General features: G+C 42.4%; 1 protein-coding gene across 2 annotated transcripts; it reads left to right on the top strand.

The window, feature by feature from the left end:
* The first annotated feature begins 1,565 nt into the window (after positions 1–1,565).
* LOC109874652 (WD repeat-containing protein 37-like) lies at positions 1,566–23,215 on the top strand. Of its 2 annotated transcripts, none has more exons than XM_020466652.2 (15): positions 1,566–1,887; positions 2,801–2,973; positions 4,825–4,921; positions 5,112–5,207; positions 5,400–5,464; positions 12,232–12,367; positions 13,461–13,532; positions 13,740–13,784; positions 13,912–13,988; positions 14,105–14,342; positions 14,600–14,741; positions 17,687–17,821; positions 18,058–18,172; positions 19,333–19,479; positions 19,866–23,215. In XM_020466652.2, exons 2-14 carry the CDS (start codon positions 2,836–2,838, stop codon positions 19,462–19,464), a joined length of 1,488 nt encoding a protein of 495 aa, XP_020322241.1. In that variant the 5' UTR covers positions 1,566–1,887; positions 2,801–2,835; the 3' UTR covers positions 19,465–19,479; positions 19,866–23,215. The 2 variants fall into 2 exon arrangements, with proteins under 2 accessions (XP_020322241.1, XP_020322242.1); XM_020466653.2 differs by having other exon boundaries at positions 1,742–1,887; positions 14,108–14,342.
* Positions 23,216–24,978: the final 1,763 nt, after the last annotated feature.

Below are 24,978 nucleotides of genomic sequence, written 5' to 3'. Positions count from 1 at the left end.
ATGTCACAAGGATCTACACAATTCCTGGAAGTTGAAAATTACCCAGTTCAACCATGGCCTGCATACTCACCATACATGTCACCCAGTGAGCATGTTTGGGATGCTCTGAATCTACGTGTGCTACAACATGTTCCAGTTCCCTCCAATATCCAGCAACTTCGCACAGCCATTGAAGAGGAGTGGGACAACATTCCACAGGCCACAATCAACAGCCTGATCAACTCTATGCGAAGGAGCTGTGTCACGCTACATGAGGCAAATGGTCACACCAGATATTGGCTGGTTTTCTGATCCACGCCCTTAAAGTATTTGTGACCAACAGATGCATATCTGGATTCCCAGTTGTGAAATCCATAAAATTGACCGATTTCCTTATAGGAACTCAGTAAAATCTTTGAAGTTGTTGCCTTTATATTTTCCTACTACATCACACAGTTCGGGCATGATCTGATTTATCTTGCAATTGACATCTTTCGATTAGTTGTTTAAAAACAGAAAAATAACCAACATTTCGGTTTATCGCTCAGCACAAATAAAAACTAGTTTCTGGACGATGCACCATGCTGCCTTGTTGTGACAACATAACCGAGCAGCGCAGATTACTGTTCATTTGAGAAGGTTGCTCCTTCTTTCCCCAGATGATGTGACGGGACATTGCCCAGTTTAACACGGGCCAGCGTAATATAACTACCAAAATGGGGGTTCAAAATAAGCCCATAGAAACCCACTGTGCTTATTTTTGGACAGATTTTGACGAGAGTGAAACTCTCGCTTTGCCTCTTCCTCTGCTAAAATGGAGAATGCCACCCGGAATTAGGCATAATTTCCTTTGGATATACTGACAAGATACATGTCTCTGCCATAACAGTGGGAGTCGTTGTCCACAAAGTGGCACAGCTGTCTTGCTCTTGCTCTAGCCTATGCTTTCTTTGAATTGGTGGATACATCTCATTATTGTGATCCATTTTTGAATATTCGATGAGGGTTGTTCAACTTCAACTGCCTGTATTCAATGGAGAGAGATGCTATGCTTACTAGCCTCATACCATGAATATGCGTAGCCATCTCGAGAAAACTCCGATATAAAATGTATTTTCTTACATTTGCCAGGATGTCACGTGGTCCTACTTATATCAGTACACTAACAATTTAAGCATTAGACAACTTATATTTGGTTAAATAAATCTCACGTAGCAAATAAGACACTCAATGATTTCCTCACAAAAACTCCTTGCTTGTTGGGCAAAACAGCGCTACCAGCTGGAGGGAGACAGATTTCCTGCGTTTGTTGGGACTCTCTCTTCGTCTTCCGGTCTGAGGCCAGTCAAACAAGTCAGCTTTCCACTAGATAGCATAGCCACAAAGTCAAATATCGTAATAATTCATGAACACAAAAAATAGCGATTTCGTTTTAATGTAAGGTTAGGCATAAGGTTATCAGTATGGGTTAGGTTGAAATCACATTTTAAGCATATGAATTGTGGAAATAGGCATGGTCTAAGACTTTGTGGCTGTGGTAACTAGACGACTGTCAAGCTGCTGGCTAGCTATCTGTTTGACAGAGACGGGAGAGGAAGCGAGACACCCCACTTGTGCTGTTTTGTGTTTGTCTGTGTTTTGGTTTCGGTTTTGTTTCAATGGGGCCCAGTGAACTAGTATTGCATTGGCGTCTATGGGAGACACACCCAGTTAAGTTGACCGGAACTGAACATTTATTTTCAACGGTAAATGGCCTGGGTGATCTTAATTTATCCATCATCTTTGATGGGGAGAAGTCAACAAGGATCCCAGTAACGTTAATTTTCATTTAGAAAATGGCAAAATGGTCTGTCGCAGAATAAATTTCAGAGCAACTTGGAACAAATACCTGGATTTCTAGTATTGTATGTAAGTATGCTCACGTTTCTTTCATAGCAAGTTAGCTAGCTAGTTACGTACATTTAGCTAGTTTGTTAGCTACACATACTCAGTGACTATCTACCTTAGCTAACGTTAGTTAGCTTCGTAATAGCTGACCTGGCACCTCCTTGCCTATTTCTTTTTTTGCCTATTTGTGTGTATAGTTTGTGCAAAACAAGTAGCTAGCTTGTTAGTTCACATACCTCGTCCTGTTACTAAAGTAACATCAATACTTTTTTTGTCAGCTTTGGTAATTCGCATTGGTTAGCTAGCTTGATATTTTTGACATCTATCGTCTTTAGCTAGCTAACGTTAGTTTGGTTAGCTAGCCAAAGCAGGGTGGCTTGACAGTAATGGTGCCTACAACAGAAATGGTTAGCTTGCAGTAATGAGTAGTTATGTATTGTTTCACATTCGTTGAACGTTTTCTTTGGAGACATCAGTCCTTCACACTCCTTCCAAGGGCAAAATGATACCAAGCTTGTCATGCAGACATCACATATCATATTAACATGCATTTCAGATATTACGTCTGTTTTATGATGACTGACATGCATGAATGTCAGACATACTCAAGAGTTGTCAATATGTCCCTAAATGAATAACAATGCCTTGGTTCCCCTGGGAGCTATTCAGATGTGAAGGAGAATGTGAGCAATACTGTCTGTAAGCGTGTTGTGGTATTTGTGCACCTGAACACCTACCACTGCCCAACATGGGGTCTGGTGTAGCCATACCAGAGAGGAGGAGGCGACAGAATATACAACAATATTTGTCCATACTGACTCAGAAAGACACATACTATTTCTTAATAGGTATGGCTCGGGCCTTGTGTAAAGGAATAGCTTCAGACTATTATAGCTAATCATTCTAACCATGTACTCTGCTTCCTCCTTTACAGTTTCACATAGGAAAGTTGGGGGTCTATGAGGAGGGATGCCTGTCGAAAGTGGAAGCAGTGCATCCTCCCGCCAGGCCAAGCAGAAGCGCAAGTCCCACAGCCTGTCCATCCGTCGGACCAACAGCACCGAGCAGGAGCGCACAGGTTTACAGAGGGAGATGTTGGAGGGACAGGTGTGGACTGGGCTGGGGAGAGCCTGAGAACAAGTGGAGCTTTTGTCCAGCTGAATGTTGTCACCATAACTAGAGAAATGTTTTCCTATCTGAACACAAGCAGGATAATTATATGATTGCATAAGTGGTATAGAATGAGGAAATCCACAAATGTCTGTGGTTGTTTGTTAGGTTCTTACCTTGAGTGCACTTATGGCACTGTGGTTTGCGCTGTTAGGCTCACTAGTTAAGTAGACCTAAGCCAATTACACTGTGATCCATCAGTTTAGCCAGCATGAGAATGTGAGGTGCTGTTCAACCAATAGAATCGATGCATGCACTTCTCTCCCAGTCCATTTGACACAAATGGACTCAAGCTAATCTTGTTCAACATCACTTAGTTAAATCAATCATGTGAGATAAAGTATATGGATGCAGTTAGAAGAACATAATATGTTCAGTTGATGGTGGGGGAGTATTTGTAGTTATGGATTAGGCTACCTGAGATGAAATAAATATACTTAGTAGACAGTTGTTGTAATCCAGGTAGTTAGTTAATTTAGTTATTGTTCATTCAATGATCTTAGTTCCTGTGCTTGCATCACATTGTGTTAGCTAGATTTTCTACGATACATTTTTTTTCAAACAGATTAAGATAAATTCTATGTCTGGTTAATAAGGGGATGCCAATTGAACAGTTTACTGAGAAAGGGATCACTGTAGAATGCCACTTGTCTTTTTGAGTATGCCTTTTTCATAGAGTATGTTTTCAGGTCTTTTCTGCTATTATGGTGGTAGCATGTGTTGTTACTTCAGAGCAACAATACACACTTACTCTTAAATTATTTGGGACATGGGGCAAAGCACTTAATCCAACTTTTTTGTTTTCACTCTGGCTACTTTGAGTAGTCTAAGTCTGCTGATAATCTGCATCACTATTTGAAACCTGAGGTAAGTTGGGTGTTTAGAAACACTGTGTCAGAATGTAGCGTACCTTCTCAATAGCGTACTAAATAGTTTAGTTCTAGTGTTTTTTTTCTAGTGTGTTCGTTCACACACAATACTTTTCCATTCCCCTTGCCAAATGTCTCAGCTCTATTAAATCCACAGGAAGCTTGATTCAACATGTCCTGTGCTCCTATCCAGAAAATCTGTTGCAGTATTGCAAATCTCTCTATGCTATACAGGTTCCATCAAATTCCCCCCTGCACGATAGCCAACTCTGTAAACTACACCACCCCAGCCTGCTTTGCTGTTACTTTGTGCATTGTGGTGTACTGGTACTCATCCTTTCTCCAGCTGCATCATGACTTGTTACTGTTAGCCTATGAATGCAAAGAGCATCTCTACTGAACTCCTTAGAAAAAAAGCTGGACCTGCAAGCAAGGGTACAAAGGGCCTGTATGTGTTTGGCCCTGGACAGACTGTGTTCTTGTGGCACTAGGCCATTCAGCTCACATCAGTGCTCTGGTAGAATAAGCATTTCTATGTTAAAAGGAATGACTTGGGTAGATTTTCCATCTGGTTTGTAACACAGAGAGTCAGGGACCATTTTGTCTCAACACTTATTCTCCTTGTGTAGTGGTAACACAGTTGATATTTAGTTGTCAGTGTTAGTTTCCCTGTCTTCACCCTTGAATGTTTGGTTGTATTAGTAGCCTCGTTTCCTATTGGCTTACAGTCCCCTTAGCACTAGTAAATCATTTGTTTTTCAGTGTCCTAGCAGGAATATTATGCTAAATAGTTTGCTATTATTGCACTAGGACCAAGCCCACCCATTTGGGGTTTGTGTTCTTGGTCTCATTATAAACCAAAGGGTGAATTATTCTGTTATCTCTTAAAATCTTAATATCCCAATTTATGCATCTGCAGGATTCCAAACTACCATTGTCTTTGAGGAGCAATCTTTTGGACCTCTTTGGCCAGATTGAGAGGGAGTTTGAAAACCTCTACATTGAAAACATTGAGTGTAAGTACAGCACACACATTGGTGGATAACATTCCTATAGGTGAATTTGCACAGCCATCATTGGAGTGGATGTCACTTAATATGATTTCACCCCATGTACAGCAGTAACAATATGTGAAAATGTTTTGATATCTGCTTGATAATCCCATTGCTGTCACTATCCCTCAATGTGATTTCTATTCATTTGCAGTGCGTAGAGAGATTGAAACCTTGAACGATCGTTTAACAGCTGAAGGACAAACCATCGACGGGGGAGACTTGACTAAGGGGGCACTTAAAGCGAAAGGTTTGAGACAGCGGAATTCTGTTTGACATGTTAGAACGTTTAGCATTATTTCTGTTCAACACATGTTAATACTGCTGTGAAGGGCCTTCATGCCAAATGGAGTAAATGACATAGACCCACAATATTTTGGTTAGAGACTTCACTGGCTTCTTATTCTGTTCTCATAATGTGCTCTCTCCTCTTAACTCACAGCAAGTCATAGCACAAGTCAACTTTCTCAAAAACTGAAGACAACTTATAAGGCATCTACAAGCAAGGTAAAATCTCTTATCTTTATCTGACTTGCATGATGATATGTCATTTAAAAAATAATATTGTTGAGTAACTTACAACCTAGTTCTTTACTATAATAATAATAATAATTTCAGCGAAGGGATGACTTAGAAGGGACACAGTCCACTGTTCTATTAAAAAAACACAATCTCATACCAAAATTGTATTCATTTTTTAGGAAATGTATCTAAGGCTATATTCTTTAAAATACAGTTGGTTTCAGGTTTGTACTAAATGTTAATTGAAAAAGAGATATGATAGTGGTCGTATGGTCAGCGGTAAATCTATTTTTTATTTTCACCATAGCGCTCACATTCTTTCCATGGCAAAGTAGGTGGTGGACCTCTTCCCACCTTCAATGTGGGGAACATTGTGGAGTTGTGGGGTGGAGACTCATGGGTAACAGGTTCTTCATTTCCCCCGTGTCCCCCCGCCATTATGCATGAGCAGCCCAGCCAGGGGGCTGATGCACCGTCTCCAAGACACTTGGTGATTGAAATGTATGACTTGTTGTTTTATAGACTAATTTACAGTGAGACATATTAAAGACACTAATTGATATCTCTCACTAACAAAAGCTTTCTAAGAAATTTACCGTACACACTTTTTGGGGGGTTTGTTTTTGCACTCACTAGAATGGAAGCACATTGGATTTCCAGGCTGTCACGCACTTAGGCCGAAAGGCTGACGAGATCTCTGTGAAATGCCTTGAGCTTCAATGGTTTAATGACAATGGTTTGAGTTGAAATGGCAGTTGTGGGCTTTCCTTTGTTTCACAGAGGGAGTCAGTGCAATGAAAGATGACGTTGTTCTCTTTCTATCTTTACATTTGAGTCATTTAGTAGGGGAAAAAACAACACCATATCACAGTTACTGCAAGTAGACTGTTCGAAGTAGCTGCTATCATGGCAACAGTGTGGTGGTCTGTTTGGATGAGCTTGGTTTTTACCTCATTGAACATCAACCCTTTGTATTTTTTTAGCTGCAGTCATACAATCTTACCATAAAGAACTACCCTATTAACACACATTGCGAACAATAAGTTAGGATATTTCCTTGCTCTGTTCAATGTATGCCTTTTTTCATACTTCCATTTGATGTTAACTTGATGATCTACGCAACCGTTCAAAAGTTTGGGGTCACTTAGAAATGTCCTTGTTTTTGAAAGAAAAGTACATTTTCTGTCCATTTAAAATGACATGAAATTGATCAGAAAAACAGTGTAGACATTAATGTTGTAAATGACTATTGTAGCGTGAAACGGCAGATTTTTTGTGGAATATCTCCATAGGCGTACAGAGGCCCATTATTTGCAACCATCACTCCTGTGACTTTTTCAATTATGTTAGCACAGCTGAAAACTGCTGTTCTGATTAAAGAAGCAATAAAACTGGCCATAAAAAAATAAAAATAAAAAGTTTATTTTTCCCCCCAATTTCGTGGTATCCAATTGTTAGTAATTACTATCTTGTCTCATTGCTACAACTCCCGTACGGGCTCGGGAGAGATGAAGGTCGAGAGCTCCGAAACACAACCCAACCAAGTCGCACTGCTTCTTAACACAGCACGCATCCAACCCGGAAGCCAGCCATAACAATGTGTCGGAGGAAACACCGTACACCTAGCGACCTGGTCAGCGTGTACTGCGCCGGGCCCGCCACAGGAGTCGCTAGTGCGCGATGAGACAAGGATATCCCTACCGGCCAAACCTTCCCTAACCCGGACGACGCTAGGCCAATTGTGCGTCGCCCCATGGACCTCCCGGTCTCGGCCGGCTGCGACAGAGCCTGGGCTCAAACCCAGAGTCTCTGGTGGCACAGCTAGCACTGCAATGCAGTGCCTTAGACCACTGCGCCACCCTGGAGGCCTGAAACTGGCCATGTTTAGACTAGTTGAGTATCTGGAGATTTGTGGGTTCAATTACAGGCTCAAAATGGCCAGAAACAAAGAACTTTCTTCTGAAACTTGTCAGTCTATTCTTGTTCTGAGAAATGAAGGCTATTCCATGCGAGAAATTGTCAAGAAACTGAAGATCTTGTACAACGCTGTGTAATACCCCCTTCACAGAACAGCGCAAACTGCCTCTAATCAGAATAGAAAGAGAAGTCGGAGGCCCCGGTGCACAACTGAGCAAGCAGACAAGTAAGTTAGTGTCTAGTTTGAGAAACAGATGCCTCTCATGTCCTCAACCGGCAGCTTCAATAGTCTCAACATCAACAGTGAAGAGGCGACTCCGGGATGCTGGCCTTCTAGGCAGAGTTGCAAAGAAAAAGCTATATCTCAGACTGGCCAATAAAAAGAAAAGATCAAGATAGGCAAAATAACAGACACTGAACAGAGGAAGGTTGGAAAAAAGTGTTATGGACAGACAAATCTAAGTTTGAGGTGTTCCGATCACAAAGAAGAACATTTGTGAGACGCAGAAAAAATGAAAATAACGCTGGAGTGCTTGACGCCATCTGTCAAGCATGGTGGAGGAAATGTGATTGTCTGGGGATGCTTTGGTGGTGGTCAAGTGGGAGATTTGTGCAGGGTAAAATGGATCTTGAAGAAGGAAGGCTATCACACCATTTTGCAACGCCATACCCTGTGGACGGCACTTCATTGGAGCTAATTTCCTCCTACAACAGGACAATCACCCAAACCACAGCTCCAAACTATGCAAGAACTATTTAGCAAAGAAGCAGTCAGCTGGTATTCTGTCTATAATGGAGTGGCCGGCACAGTCACCGGATCTCAACCCTATTGCGCTGTTGTGGAAGCAGCTTGACCTTATGGTACTTAATAAGTTCCCATCAAGCCAATACAATTTGTGGGAGGTGCTTCAGGAAGCATGGGGTGGAATCTCTTCAGATTACCTCAACAAATTGACAACTAGAATGCCAAAGGTCTGCAAGGCTGTAATTGGAGGATTCTTTGACGAAAGCCAAGTTTGAGGGACACTATTATTTAAATTAAAAATCATTATTTATAACCTTGTCAATGTCTTGACTATATTTCCTATTCATTTTGCAACTCATTTCATGTATGTTTTCATGGAAAACAAGGACATTTCTAAGTGACCCCAAACTTGAAAGGTAGTGTATATAATTTTCAGAAATGGCACTTGAAGACTTCAAGCAAACACTAATCCTTTCTTGAAATGCTGATGTTCACTGATGTAAAACGAGCAACACTTTGATATGCACATTGCAGACCATGCACTGTCACAATAGGCTATATCCCATAAACTGCTGGGTGCATTAGATATTTAACCAGCTTTGTGTTATCTAACACACTCCCTGTTGCCTATTGGTTAAATGTAGCATGTTACGCCAGTTAGGGTTGCACATTTTGGGGAATATTCAGAGGTGGAAACTCTCCGTGGGAATTAATGGAAATATATGCCAATTAATATTAATACCATTTCAATGTAGATGTTTTTTGTATTGAATATATTTACTATATCATATGGAGACAAACGTAAACCTTTTACCTTATCGTAAGGAGACATAATTGCAAATGATTAAATCCTTCCAATATAAATAAAGAACGATTTAGTTACAAATAGAACTTTAATTAAATGAGTTGACTCTTCACATGGGATGATTTCACTGAACAACAAAAGACAGGGAATATTGAATGATCCATCGCATCTCCCAAAAACGTAAAACGATAGTCTAGAAACTAAAGCTTTAGTTGTCTTCCTCTCAGGCTTCCATGTCTTTTCCTTGGACTTCCTCAATGTCCACCTCTTGAACATCAGACTCTGAGGCCTCATCTTCACTGTCACTTTCCAACCTTGTTGTGGATGGCTCGTTGTCAGGCTGAAAAAGCCTTATTTTCCCAGATGGCCACCAACTTTTCAACCCTTGTATTGGTCAGCCTGTTGCGTGCTTTGGTGTGTGTGTTCCCAAACAAGGACCAGTTGCGCTCTGAGGCGACTGATGTTGGTGGGATTTGGAGGATGATGGTGTATGGGCTTCAGGCAGAAGTCTTCATGCTTTTTGATGTATTTCACAACTGCAGTTTCCTCTGCTTGGCGCAACAGTGAAGTGGGAGGGGGGGCAGTACGGATTGCTTCTCTTACATCTGCAAGCAGAGTCTGAACATCAGACAGGATGGCATTGTCTCCCTCAATCCGTGCAATGGCAATTGCTATTGGTTTCAGGAGTTTCAGGCTGCTTACCACTCTCTCCCAAAATGCATAATGCAGGAGGATCCTCTTGATGGGGCTGTCCATATTGGCAGACTGTGATATGGCCATTTCTTGGAGAGACTCCTTCCCCTCCAGGCGACTGTCAAACATGATGACAATACCACCCCAACGGGTGTTACTGGGCAGCTTCAATGTGGTGCTCTTATTCTTCTCACTTTGCTTGGTGAGGTAGATTGCTGCTATAATTTGATGACCCTTCACATACGTAACCATTTCCTTGTGTCTCTTGTAGAGTGTATCCATTGTTTTCAGTGCCATGATGTCCTTGAGGAGTAGATTCAATGCATGAGCAGCACAGCCAATGGGTGTGATGTGAGGGTAGGACTCCTCCACTTTAGACCAAGCAGCCTTCATGTTCGCAGTGTTGTCTGTCACCTGTGCAAATACCTTCTGTGGTCCAAGGTCATTGATGACTGCCTTCAGCTCATCTGCATTGTAGAGACTGGTGTGTCTGTTGTCCCTTGTGTCTGCTGTGCTCTTGTAGAATACTGGTTGAGGGGTGGAGATGATGTAGTTAATCATTCCTTGCCCACGAACATTCGACCACTCATCAGCGACGATTGCAATATAGTCTGCTTTCTCTATGATTTGTTTGACCTTCACTTGAACTCTGCATCCAGCAAATGAGTAGATAAAGCATGTCTGGTTGGAGGGGTGTATGCTGGGCGAAGAGCATTCTGAAATCTCTTCCAATACTCATTGCCTGTGAGCACCAGAGGTGAACCAGTTGCATACACAGCTCGATCAAGACATTCATCAACATATAAAATATTTTCGCCCCACCTTGGCTCAGACACTGTAGTAGTGTGGGTTCAATAGCATCTCATTAGTGTGCAAGATCTTGAGAACCAGCTGTACATGTGACGGAAGAATGCACTGTGCATGCAGAGGATTGCAATTCCATTGAATTGGGGATAGTTTAACCTAAATATGCCACAAGACCTAGAATTGCCTTATTTGTATCCCACAAAAAAAGGTCTACTGTTATAAGCATTTATTTTTAATGAATTTAAGCAAAATTCCCCAAATTCCGGGGCTTAACTTTCCATGGAAAATTTCCGCATCACTTCCGACCCTTTGCAACCCTAACGTCAGTGTTCTATTTAAATGAGTTCTGTAACCCTTAACAGCCCTTTAAGAGTATAAACGGCAGTGCCATCTCTCTTGTGGCCATCATTCACTACTTCCTGTTGATAGCGCTTCATTTATCTTATACCACAGTCTATGCACACTTTTTAAACTTAATGTGGCTCTTTGTCTTTCATAGGACACTGTATTAAATCAGACCTGGTAACATTTAGAAAACCATTCAATTCTATCTATGTCATTCCTGAATTTTTTTCTGAAATGATTTGATAGTAATTATTTTATTGGGCCGTTGCATGCATCTCGCACCACAGCCTCAGGCTGTGTCCCAGATGGTTCTGGTCAAAAGAAGTGCATTATATAGGGTGCCATTTCAGACACACCCTCAGATACTGTATGTGCAGATGTTTTATATGTGCTGCCCAGATAGATCCAGAGCTGCTGCTGTTATGTGTGGATAGGCTGCTGCGGCAGGCCTGCTCTGTGCTTACAACCAACCAGCCCCTAGCTCAACAATCACTGAAAATCAACTGCAACTCATCAAAGTTGTGGATAGCATTTTAGTCTTCCATGATATTATGCTTTAACTAGGCCTATGTGTTTACTATAAGTTTATACATAGTGTTGATTTTTTTTCCACTTTAATTTCCATATTTTTCTGAAGTATGATTTTATGTTGTTTGTATTTGGTGGCAATATTCTGGTTTTCCCAAAAATCCTGTAGTATGATTTTGGAATTCCTGCTTATTCCCTCCTGATTCTGGGAATCTTCCAACTGGAATTTTTGGAAAACCCGGGAATTTTTTTAGATTTACTGTAATTCTGCAATCCAATTTTTTTTTAATGTTGTTGAATTATTTTGGTGAGATATCTGACCTGCTTATTTGTCCCCTCTTGCTTTTGCAGTGGGAACTTATTTAGTGGTTTGTTTCAAACACCTGCCCCTCCCAGAAGTCCAACTTGTTTCATCTCCATTTTAGATGTAAACATGGATACTGACTGATGATAATCATTTGACTATTATTATTTAAAGTTCTTTTGTTTTACTTAACCTTATATAGGTTCATATATTCTTTATCCCCTCTTTCTTTCACAGCTTTGCATTTAAAATCAGTTTTGATTAATGCAGCATAATAATTGTTGTGTCCAACATGATACTAAGGTGATGTGAATAAATAAATAATAATGATGATTGTGTTCCAAATGGCACCCTTTTCCCTATTTAGTGCACTACTTTTTTATTTATTTTTACCACGGAATAGGGTGCCATATGGGATGCAGTGTAAAACAACCCAAGCTTCTTAGCCATTGCAGAGGTATCATGCTCACTGTCTGGAGTCCTAATGACCCCCACCCACCCAGTGCTGCTGTCCCTCCCTGCTTTCTCCCCTGCTTCCGTTATGCTTCCTCTTCATTCAATCAGCTCTGTGTAAACACCATCTCTTGTCTCTGCTGCCTGCCCTTCAGATCGTCTCCAGTTTTAAAGCCACCACATCCAGAGCCGTGTGCCAGCTGGTCAAGGAGTATGTAGGCCACAGGGATGGCATATGGGACCTGAGTGTCACCAGGACACAGCCCGTGGTGCTGGGCACAGCGTCAGCAGGTTAGAAAGCTACAGTGCATTCCAATGCCCTCCTGATAGGGTTGCAAAATTCCAGTAACTTTCCCCAAATTTCCTGGTTTTCCAGAAATCCCAGTTGTAGGATTCCTGGAATTGGGAGTTAATAAGTAGGAAATCTAGAATCCTCCCACCAGGACTTCTGAAAAACCTGGACATTTTGAGAGGTTACTGTAATTTTGCAACCATACCTACAGAACATCCGAACAGGCCCATCAGATTTGGCCTGTTTTAAAAAATATATATGTTATTTTGATTTGTTCTCTCTGTAGTATACTACTAGCCACCTAGCAATGTTATGAAGTTGTCTTCAGCTAGATAGGTTCCCAATCTCTCAACCTCATAACTAGCTACCAAGCTTTTTCAGGCTGTCAATCAAGTTAGAGTAGCTTGTCTAACTGTCTTAGCTGGCATGCCTGCTGGCAAGGTTGGTCAACTTTTAGAAAAGCAAGCAATTACTAAATGTACTGAAGTAAAGATAATGATTATGGCTCTAGATTGCAGGAAAAATATTTTTCAGATGTTTGAAAAATGCAAAACCCAGCCATCCATGTGTACTTTGTGCCCCCTCAGATTTCCCCTCAGATTTTTGCGGTGCATGACTCCCCTGCATCCCAATGTCTTGACTACTGGCCTTATTTTCTTCCTGGCCCAAGACAAACAATCATGTTAGTGAGTCACATTTTAAACTGGTCGTCCGTAATGTTCAGCCTGATGGCTCTTTAAAATGCACTGCAGACTTTGGTTTGATATTCAATGAATTGAACTGTCAACAGGTGCGTGTTAAGGTTGTGATAAATCATCATATGGTCTGGTAATTAGGAATTGCTTTCAGACCAGAGTGCGTATTGTGCTAAGAGGGGGCAAATATAATTTGGCAATGATTACAGTATGAACATAGAGTGAACTGAATGACTCATGAGTTAAATCCCGAATGGCACGATATTCCCTATTTCGTGCACTTTGTAGGTGTATGGAATAGGCTGCCATTTTGGACGTAAACAATGATTACAGTGATGTATGAAGGGGGTGTGGTCTGAAAGCTGAATGTGTGTACACCACGTGTCTCTCCATACAGATCACAGTGCTATGCTATGGAGCATCGAGACTGGGAAATGCCTCCTGAAGTATCTAGGTCATGCAGGATCAGGTGAAATGTTCTCTTCTTTCTGATCCATGCAATGTGTATGAAGGAATGTATTCGTCCTAAATGATTCATAGGGTGCGTCCTAAATGGCACTGTGGGGCCTTGGTTAAAAGTAGTACATAGGGGTAGGTAGTAGGGTGCTTTTTGTGACCGGCCCAAAGTGTTATTGTGGAGGCTATTCATCAAAAACATATGTTTGTCACTTTCCAGTTAACTCTATCAAGTTCCATCCCACGGAACAGATGGCTCTTACAGGTAAGGATCTCTTTCTGAATGGCCACAATTGTCTGAAAAACACTTGAGTCCCATGTATGTTCAGATGTCTATTGGTATGGGGTGTTGTGAGGTGTTTTTGAGGCCTCTATCTCTGCTCTGTCCACAGCGTCTGGTGACCAGACAGCCCATATCTGGAGGTACACGGTGCAGTTGCCCACCCCACAGCCTGTAGCCGACATCAGTGTAAGCTTCTCAAAAACATGTCTCTTATAACCCACTGCACCTAGATGTCTAGGTCCTATATGCTGGTGTGTGTGTGTGTGCGCGCGCGTGTGTGATGTCTGTCTCTGTTTTCACAGCAGACGCCCTGTGACGACGACATAGACTTCTCAGATAAGGACGAGGCTGACGGGGACGGTGACGGCCCTAACGAGTGTCCCTCCATCCGCGTCTCTTCCACTACCCTCAGGAGCCACCAGGGGGTGGTCATTGCTGCAGACTGGCTGGTGGGGGGCAAGCAGGTGGTCACAGCCTCTTGGGACCGGGCTGCCAACCTGTACGACGTGGAGACCTCCGAGCTCGTCCACTCACTCACTGGTACGTCCATCCCCCCGCCCACACACACTTTTCGTACGTTACAACATCAACGTAGAGAAATAACAACACATGAAGGAGAAAACGCACACACAGTAAAAACTAAACAGAAAAACCTTCATGTGTTTTTTCTGTGTCTGTAGAGTGGGCATTGCATTGGTTGTTATGTGTCATAAGGGCTGTTTTGGATTACGTTGCCAATGAATGCCCTATTCCAAGTGACTCTGCCTTACCCCTCTGAGCTGTGTCTGTGTCCCCAGGCCACGACCAGGAGCTGACCCACTGCTGCACCCACCCCACCCAGCGTCTGGTGGTCACCTCTTCCAGAGACACCACCTTCCGCCTGTGGGACTTCAGAGACCCCTCCATCCACTCTGTCAATGTGTTCCAGGGACACACTGAGTGAGTCACACACACACACACACTTTCCATCTGTGGGATTTCAGTGATCCCCCTCCATCCACTCTATCCAGGGACACACAGTCAGTAGCACCCCTACAAAATTCATGCAGAAAGCATATCGCCACCCATAATGTGGCATTAATTATCCATCAATTAGCATTAATAAGCAATGTGTCCATTTAGATTACAGGGGCTAGATTTGGTCTGCCCACAGTCGCGGGTGAGGGCACAGCTAATCAGCCAATAGCATCCAGAACAAATGATACTGTGGTACATGAGTCAGTCAAGAGAATGAAGGAGCTGGTGACCTTCAGGCCTCGCCATTTTCCCACCCAGACGTCATGTGTGTTGTAGACTGCTTCGATCACGTGGATTGGGATATGTTCCGCATTGCGTCAAACAACAACATTGATGAAATACGCTGATTCGGTGAGCGAGTTCATTAGAAAGTGCATTGAAGATGTCGTACCCATAGCAACGATTAAAACATTCCCAAAACAGAAACTGTGGATTTATGGCAGCATTCATGTGAAACTGAAAGCGCGAACCACTGCTTTTAACCAGGGCAAGGTGACCAGAAACATGACCGAATACAAACAATGTAGCTATTCCCTCCGCAAGGCAATCAAACAAGCTAAGCGTCAGTATAGAGACAAAGTAGAGTCGCAATTCAACGGCTCAGACACAAGAGGTATGTGGCAGGGTCTACAGTCAATCACGGATTACAAAAAGAAAACCAGCCCCGTTGCGGACCAGGATGTCTTGCTCCCAGACAGACAAAATACATTTTTTGCTCGCTTTGAGGACAATACAGTGCCGCTGACATGGCCCGCTACCAAAACCTGCGGACTCTCCTTCACTGCAGCCGACGTGAGTAAAACATTGCAGGGCTGCAGGCCCAGACTGAATCCCCAGCCGCGTCCTCAGAGCATGCGCAGACCAGCTGGCTGGTGTGTTTACGGACATATTCAATCAATCCTTATCCCAGTCTGTTGTTCCCACATGCTTCAAGAGGGCCACCGTTGTCCCTGTTCCCAAGAAAGCGAAGGTAACTGAGCTAAACGACTACCGCCCCGTAGCACTCACTTCCGTCATCATGAAGTGCTTTGAGATACTAGTCAAGGACCATATCACCTCCACCCTACCTGACACCCTAGACCCACTCCAATTTGCCTAGCGCCCACAGGTCCACAGACGACGCAATCGCAACCACACTGCACACTGCCCTAACCCATCTGGACAAGAGGAATACCTATGTGAGAATGCTGTTCATCGACTACAGCTCAGCATTTAACACCATATTACCCTCCAAACTCGTCATCAAGCTCGAGACCCTAGGTCTCGACCCTGCCCTGTGCAACTGGGTACTGGACTTCCTGACGGGCCGCCCCCAGGTGGTGAGGGTAGGCAACAACATCTCCACCCCACTGATCCTCAACACTGGGGCCCCACAAGGGTGCGTTCTGAGCTCTCTCCTGTACTCCCTGTTCACCCACGACTGCATGGCCATGCACGCCTCCAACTCAATCATCAAGTTTGCGGAAGACACTACAGTGGTAGGCTTGATTACCAACAACAACGAGACGGCCTACAGGGAGGAGGTGAGGGCCCTCGGAGTGTGGTGTCAGGAAAATAACCTCACACTCAACGTCAACAAAAAAGGAGATGATTGTGGACTTCAGGAAATAGCAGAGGGAGCACCCCCCTATCCACATCGATGGGACAGTAGTGGAGACGGTAGTACGTTTTTTTAAAGTTCCTCGGCGTACACATCACGGACAAACTGAATTGGTACACCCACACAGACAGCGTCGTGAAGAAGGCACAGCAGCGCCTCTTCAACCTTAGGAGGCTGAACAAATTTACTTGTCACCAAATGCACTCACAAACTTCTACAGATGCCCAATCGAGAGCATCCTGTCGGGCTGTATCACCGCCTGGTATGGTAACTGCTCCGCCCACAACCGTAAGGCACTCCAGAGGGTAGTGAGGTCTGCACAACGCATCACCGGGGGCAAACTACCTGCTCTCCAGGACACCTACACCACCCGATGTCACAGGAAGGCCAAAAAGATCATCAAGGACAACAACCACCCGAGCCACTGCCTGTTCACCTCACTGTCATCCAGAAGGCGAGGTCAGTACAGGTGCATCAAAGCTGGGACCTAGAGACTGAAAAACATCTTCTCTCTCAAGGCCATCAGACTGTTAAACAGCCACCAGTAACATTGAGTGGCTGCTGCCAACACACTGATTCAACTCAATAATGGAAATTGATGTAAAAATATATCACTAGCCACTTTAAACAATGCTACTTAATATAATGTTTACATACCCTACATTACTCATCTCATATGTATATACTGTACTCTATCATCTACTGCATCTTTGTAATACATGTATCACTAGCCACTTTAAACTATGCCACTTTGTTTACATACCCTACATTACTCATCTCATATGTATATACTGTACTCGATACCATCTACTGCATCTTGCCTTATACCATCACTCATTCATATATCTTTATGTACATATTCTTTATCCCTTTACACTTGTGTGTGTATACGGTAGTAGTTTTGGAATTGTTAGGTTAGATTACTTGTTGGTTACTACTGCATTGTCGGAACTAGAAGCGCAAGCATTTAGCTACACTCGTATTAACATCTGCTAACCATGTGTATGTGACCAATAAAATTTGATTTGATTTGAAATATCTAGGTATTTATTTGACTGCAAATGTACAGTCCTGCTAATAAGGCCTTGGTCCCTAGAATGCTACTTTGATGTTGTCCTTTCCAGGAAGCATAACGTGTTTCGCTGGTTCTAAAATCTCTTTTTACAGCAACCGTTGTCACCTAAGTGCTTTACAGTAACCTGGCCTAAACCGCAAGAAAAGCGTGTTAATGACTAACTCTCTTTTCCACCATGTTGTATGTGTCCAGCACGGTGACGTCAGCTGTGTTCACTGTGGGGGACAACGTGGTGTCCGGGAGTGACGACCGCACCGTCAAGGTCTGGGACCTCAAGAACATGAGGTCACCCATAGCTACCATCCGCACAGACTCTGCCGTCAATAGGTGAGAGGGAACTGTGTCACACAATTTATTCTGGAAACCTCTTGTTAGGTAGAGTATGTGTGTGATTTAGGAAAAGAAACAGCTGGGATTAGGAGATACATTAAAAAGGGGTGATTTAAAACTTTTTACAGGATAAGCGTGTCGTACTAATTAAATATTGATTTTAAGAGGGATGTTAAGAATCAATGTTGTGTTAGAAAATGTAATTAATTGATTATATGTTTAACCGCTCACAGGATAAGTGTGTCAGTGAACCAAAGAATCATTGCTCTTCCTCACGACAATCGTCAAGTCCGGCTGTTTGACATGTCAGGAGTGCGGCTGGCTCGACTCCCACGTAGCAACAGACAGGTAACCAGAACCAAACAGTGGGGCTAACACTGGACTGTAATCACAACCTATTTCCATATTACCTCATGACTAGGCTGCTCAACCAGTACCAGACATGACTAGGCTGCTCAACCAGTACCAGACATGACTAGGCTGCTCAACCAGTACCAGACATGACTAGGCTGCTCAACCAGTACCAGACATGACTAGGCTGCTCAACCAGTACCAGACATGACTAGGCTGCTCAACCAGTACCAGACATGACTAGGCTACTCAACCAGTGCCAGACATGACTAGGCTGCTCAACCAGTGCGATATGGACTGCCACTTCTGTCTTACCCTTAGCCCTGATGGGTTTTCCAAAGGGTATGTATTTTAGTTTTTATTGTGTTTACTATTTTCTTGTGCGTAGTGTATTTATATGAATTGTGTCAAATAATTCAGCATCGGCTGCCATTGATGCTTTCTAATGTTGAATTTGAAATAAACCATTCCATTCTATATATAGACTGAGTGTACAAAACAATAAGAACACCTTTCTAATATTGACTTGCACCCCTTTTTGTCTTCAGAACAGCCTCAGTTCGTCGGGACATGGACTCTACAATGTGTCAAGTGTTCCACAGGGATGCTGGCCCATGTTGACTCCAATGCTTCCCACAGCTGTGTCAAGTCGGCTGGATGTCCTTTTGGTGGCGGACCATTCTTAATACACACGGGAAACTGTTGAGTGTGAAAAACCCAGCAGCGTTGTAGTTCTTGACACACACAAACCGATGTGTCTGGCACCTACTACCATACCCTGTTCAAAGACATTTCAGTCTTTTGTGTTGGCCATTCACCCTCTGAATGGCACACACACACACAATCCATGTCTCAATTTATCAAGGCTTTAAAGTCCTTTAATTAACTAGTTGCCTCCCCTTCATCTACACTGAAGTGAAGTGGATTTAACAAGTGGCGTCAATAAGGGATCATAGCTTTCATCTGGTCAGTCTATGTCATGGAAAGAGCATGTGTCCTTAATGTTTTGTACTCTGTGTATATAATCAGTCAGGTTAGGTACTAATGTTACTGTTGCTTCACAGAGTTGTGTTCCTTGTTGTCTATGACCTTTGTTTCTTGTGATGGTTTTTCAGTGAAAAGTGTGTTTTATATAAATGTATTGTTATTATTCCCAGGGCCACCGGCGCATGGTGTGCTGCTCAGCCTGGTGTGAGGATAACTCTTCTTGTAACCTGTTCAGCTGTGGCTTCGACCGGCAGGCCATCGGATGGAACATCAACATACCTGCGCTGCTGCAGGAGAAGTGAGCCCAGCCAGGACAGGTTAGTTTTCCCTCATTTACTTTTATCCTATGTTTTCTTTTGGTTTCCTCTTTCAGGGACGGTTTTCCGGGCACAGACTAAGGCCTGTCCTAGACTCAATGGAGAATCTCCATAAAAATAGCTTTATAGTCCTGGACTAGGCTAAACCTGTTTCCGGAAATCCACACCCTAGTGTTATTTGCAACTTTTCATTAGGATTTTTATAAATTTCTGAAAGGGGAGGGGCTTTAGAAGCCTATTTTAGTAAAAAGAAATATAAAAAAATTGACCCTTCACTGCACATGTAACTTTTGTCTTTTAATTCTCTGTAACTAAGTCGCTGTACATAAAAGCGTCTGCTAAATTACCTAAATGTCATTGTTTTTTTGTCTTTTTCTTGTGTGCAGATTTAAAAACAGGTCCAGAGTCAGCTCTGAGCCACCCGCCTGGCTAATTGAGCCCATCTTAAGAGCTGATCCCTGGTCAGATCAGTCACACACCCTGACCCTCAGGCAGGGAGGGGAGAAGATTGATCGAGGACCCCCACCCCGACCGCTCTCTCTTTGTGTCAAGTCCTATATTCTTTTGACACTCCAAATGTGGTCACAGTCTGGTCTACATGGTCTGAATATACATACCATAATACATACATGTGTGACAGTGTGTGTGTGGTTGATTTCAATCTTGCCCATGTACAGAAAATGTGAAGGACTACTCTCTGCTTTGTTGTTGGGCTTGTTTTGATCCGTTTATTCATCAAATTGCTGCTGAAGATAAAGAGCACAGTGTCAAACAGGAGGTATGGGGGTGGTAGGTAAATGTAGTGTGCCTAATTTTCAGTTCAGAGCAAGTCTGTCCCACGTAGATGGTGTAGCCTTAGAATATGATGATGATGATCAGCATTTCATGGAGACTTGTGTTCTGAAATTCCACACATCTGCTTTCTACCTATCTAACCTGCTCAGATGTACAGCAAGCCAAGCTATATAGCTGTCATTTTGGCAGAGCCACACCTTGAAGAAGTCTACAGGTCCATGACAGTCTACTGCTGATTAACTGAGCTCTGCTTCGTACAATACAATGAGGCTACAGTACAGTGAGTTCTTGTGGCTCTGTCATGCACCTTTTAAAACCAATATCTGTTACAGTTTATTTTGTTGTGTAACACTTTTCAGCCAAAATCTCATTTCAGCTTTTGTACAGAATGTTAAGAAGCCTACTCCGACACGTTATGTTGTACCATTGGAATAACCTGTGTAAACAATCCATGTTTTGGGGGTGGAGGTTGATCGTCTTCACCATTTCAATAGGCACTTCATTTGTGTGTAATATTCATAAATGAGTCTTAGAAAGTAAGACGTTCTGAAATTGCTGTTTAGATATAGAGTTTACAAGCAATATTAATTGGTAAAGTGTATCTTTAAAATATTTTAGCAGTGCCATTAGTCAGTATTGAAAACCTGTTACAGGGATACATAGACCAGTCCTAGTTGTACTTGCGTAAGTGGAATCTCATTAAGAGCATTCAAATGCAATGGCTGTAACATGCTTGTGTGGTCAGTGATCATGGTGTTAATGTCTACTTCCAAAACAACAAACTTCATAGAAAACTAAAAGAAGAGATTGTTGTGATGTGTTTGGGTGGGGGGATAGTGTGATGTCACAAAGTACCTGAGTCTGTTTTTGTTTTTAGATGAAGAGAGGCGATGTCGGCCTCTAAAACATTTGGGACGTAATTGTCTGCAGGAGTCACTTGGCAGGCAGCACAGTTGACTAAATTCCTGCTGAAGAGCAGACGAATGCCTAAAAAGGATCTATGTATCTCAGTACATGAGACCAGATAGTTTTATTGCAGGAGTAAAGGCTTCTGTAGAGACTTTTAGATATACTTTGTGTTTTGCCAATGTATAACAAAATGATGCTCATTAATATTGATACAGTAACAGCCACATTGAACATCTTATATCCCATATTGAATAGTTATTGTGACAAGTCTAAAAAAGCCATGAAGCCAAGTGTAGAAGAAGCCCACGGAGCATAACTTTCCTTTCACAATAAATTTCACATCTGGTGCAAATTAAATGTAATATATTCCGATATATTCAAAGTGGCCCATTTGGCTTAATGATGTCTTACTGCTGCAGATTTTATAAACCTTTTTAATGTTATGAGGTGCTCTTTTCATTTCTACTAGTTCTTCATCCTATGCAGTTAAATCAGTTGGATCTCTTAGGTTTCATTGACTGAAGTATTGTTGCTTTAATCTATAGGGGTTTGCATAAATCTCAAATACTGATTTAGTTGTAATTCTCACGTATCATTTACATCCGGGATGTCTTAGAGGGCGACGGTTAGCCTGCTCCCAGATCTGTTTGTGCTCGAGCCAACTCCATTGGTCTTTATCAAACCAAACAATATGACAGTGGGTGGATTCCATTATGCTGAGCCGTGGGGTACCGGTCTATGGCCCATGGCGTGAAAGGGCAAAAGCGGTGGGGGAGGAGCACCCTTCTCAAATCAAACAGTAATCTGTGCCACTTGGTCATGTCAACATCTCTTTTCTATAAAATGTTAGAATTTTCAGACTAGTTTTCATTGGAAAGGCTGATTTAAAATAAAAAAAAAAGCGTTTGTTTTTGATAATCACTTTTGCATGTGAAAACAGAATCCAACTCATCACTCCACGTGCTTCGTTACGTCACTTTTGTTTTGAGCCGACTTCGCCTTGGGCTTTGAACGCGGCACCTGGCCCCAAAACGAATGCAATCAACTTTCACCCGGTGCAAAACACGTCTACCAGGGCGCCCGGGCCAGATGAATCAAATCTCCTCAATGAGTGACAAGGAGTTGGCATGATGGCACAAACAGACTGGCACTCAAGCTAGCTACTGCATATTTTGTTGTGCAGTCCTATGCATGATGTAGTACTAGATGCATTTATTCAGTGATTATAGTAGGCTGTTAAATGGGTTGGTAAAATAAGAGGTGCCTCTTGGACCGTAGCCGTCCAGGACTGTCATCATCCCTGATTGAAGTGAAACAGATTTGTTTGAATGGCTTAAATATCAAACGTGTGGCCTCACTGGGCTGTGAATGTGTCATTTTAGAATGGTTTTCCAGTATTTTCTTATTTGCAGACAGTCTATCTACAGAGCTGGATTTGATTGCACCTGAACTCAAGCCACATCCCAGATCTGTTTGTGTTCTTGCCAACTCCACTGCTCGTTTGGCATTTGTTACAATGAGTTTGCATGATGGCACAGACTGGCACTCCGGCTACCTGAACTCCTTAATCACACATTCTGAGCCACCATGTTTAGCTAATTGACCATGTTTAGCATCAACTTTAATAGTTTTGTTATTATTTGATTATTTACATTTCAGTCTCATGGTTTTCTCCCTCATAATGTAAATCTGGTCCTGTGGTCCTGCTCTTTTGTGTTCCAAAGGGCACACTATTCCCTTTACAGTGCACTACTTTTGACATGAGCCCTATGGGGCCTGGTCAGAAATATTGCACTACGAAAGAAGTAATGTGCCATTTGGGACGTATCCCTCATTACATCACAAATTTAGCAACAGAAATCAACTGTGCAATAGCTTTAGTAAAAATGTGTTAGTTTTTTTACCTAGCTAATAATATTGTAAGTACATAAAACTCAACATTAAACAGTTTTTGCTGACAGTGGTGTTGTGAGAGAGATGTATAAGGAACAACAGCTTGTGAAATAAAATGTTGTACCATTTTATTCCCTCAGATTGTATGCTCTTTGTGTCGTCGTTCAGCCTTGCTTTGAGTCAGTTGCTAAATGACCATTACATCGCTTCAGGAGTATGAGGATAGTATTTAATTAATTGTTCAGTCTGTTACCACGCAGTTGTCAGAAAACACCCAGTGGCCAATCACTTTACCCTGCCTTCACGTACATATCTACCTCAAATATCCTATACCCCTGCACATTGATCTGATACTGGTACTCCCTGTATGTAGCTCCACATTGATCTGGTACTCCCTGTATATAGCTCCACATTGATCTGGTATTTGTACTCCCTGTATATAGCTCCACATTGACCTGGTACTCTGTATATAGCTCCACATTGATCTGGTACTCCCTGTATATAGCTCCACATTGATCTGGTACTGGTACTCCCTGTATATAGCTCCACATTGATCTGGTACTGGTACTCCCTGTATATAGCTCCACATTGATCTGGTACTGGTACTCCCTTTATATAGCTCCACATTGATCTGGTACTGGTACTCCCTGTATATAGCTCCACATTGATCTGGTACTGGTACTCCCTGTATATAGCTCCATATTGATCTGGTACTGGTACTCCCTGTATGTAGCTCCACATTGATCTGGTACTGGTACTCCCTGTATATAGCTCCACATTTATCTGGTACTCCCTGTATGTAGCTCCACATTTATCTGGTACTGGTACTCCCTGTATGTAGCTCCACATTGATCTGGTACTGGTACTCCCTGTATATAGCTCCACATTTATCTGGTACCCTGTATATAGCTCCACATTGATCTGGTACTGGTACTCCCTGTATATAGCTCCACATTTATCTGGTACTCCCTGTATGTAGCTCCACATTTATCTGGTACTGGTACTCCCTGTATGTAGCTCCACATTTATCTGGTACTGGTACTCCCTGTATATAGCTCCACATTTATCTGGTACTGGTACTCCCTGTATATAGCTCCACATTTATCTGGTACTGGTACTCCCTGTATATAGCTCCACATTTATCTGGTACTGGTACTCCCTGTATATAGCTCCACATTTATCTGGTACTCCCTGTATATAGCTCCACATTTATCTGGTACTGGTACTCCCTGTATATAGCTCCACATTTATCTGGTACTCCCTGTATATAGCTCCACATTGATCTGGTACTGGTACTCCCTGTATATAGCTCCACATTTATCTGGTACTCCCTGTATATAGCTCCACATTTATCTGGTACTGGTACTCCCTGTATATAGCTCCACATTGATCTGGTACTGGTACTCCCTGTATGTAGCTCCACATTTATCTGGTACTGGTACTCCCTGTATGTAGCTCCACATTGATCTGGTACTGGTACTCCCTGTATGTAGCTCCACATTTATCTGGTACTGGTACTCCCTGTATGTAGCTCCATTCTTGTGTAGTTTATGCCTCTTGTGTTACTATTTTTCTTTGTATTATTGTTTAACTCTGTGTCATTGGGAAGGGCTCGTAAGCAAGCATTGGACGGTTAAGTCTACACCCGTTGTACTCTGCGCATGTGAAAAATACAATTTGATTTGGAAAACTGGCAAAGACCAAGTGGAGGATTCTAAAAATGCTAATTTACTGCCTTTTAATAAAAATAGTAATGACTATTTTACATTTGACATTCAATGATATTGATACAAAATACTTTGCCATTACTATTTGCATTGTCGTTTTAGTCTGTGAGATGGTGTTGTGCAGAGATGTCTTTTGTGTAGAAATATATATCTAGCAATAAAGTTGCTTGCAGAA

The sequence above is a fragment of the Oncorhynchus kisutch genome, linkage group LG30 (genome assembly GCF_002021735.2).
Source record: "Oncorhynchus kisutch isolate 150728-3 linkage group LG30, Okis_V2, whole genome shotgun sequence".
Classification (NCBI taxonomy): domain Eukaryota; kingdom Metazoa; phylum Chordata; class Actinopteri; order Salmoniformes; family Salmonidae; genus Oncorhynchus; species Oncorhynchus kisutch.
This window is presented reverse-complemented; position numbering and strand designations above follow the sequence as displayed.

Excerpts from the sequence above, each read along its gene's own strand:
- LOC109874652 (XM_020466652.2), top strand. The coding sequence starts at position 2,836 with ATGCCTGTCGAAAGTGGAAGCAGTGCATCCTCCCGCCAGGCCAAGCAG. Across the intron at positions 4,922-5,111 it reads CTACATTGAAAACATTGAGT|TGCGTAGAGAGATTGAAACC; the intron begins GTAAGTACAGCA and ends ATTCATTTGCAG. Across the intron at positions 17,822-18,057 it reads ACAGACTCTGCCGTCAATAG|GATAAGTGTGTCAGTGAACC; the intron begins GTGAGAGGGAAC and ends AACCGCTCACAG.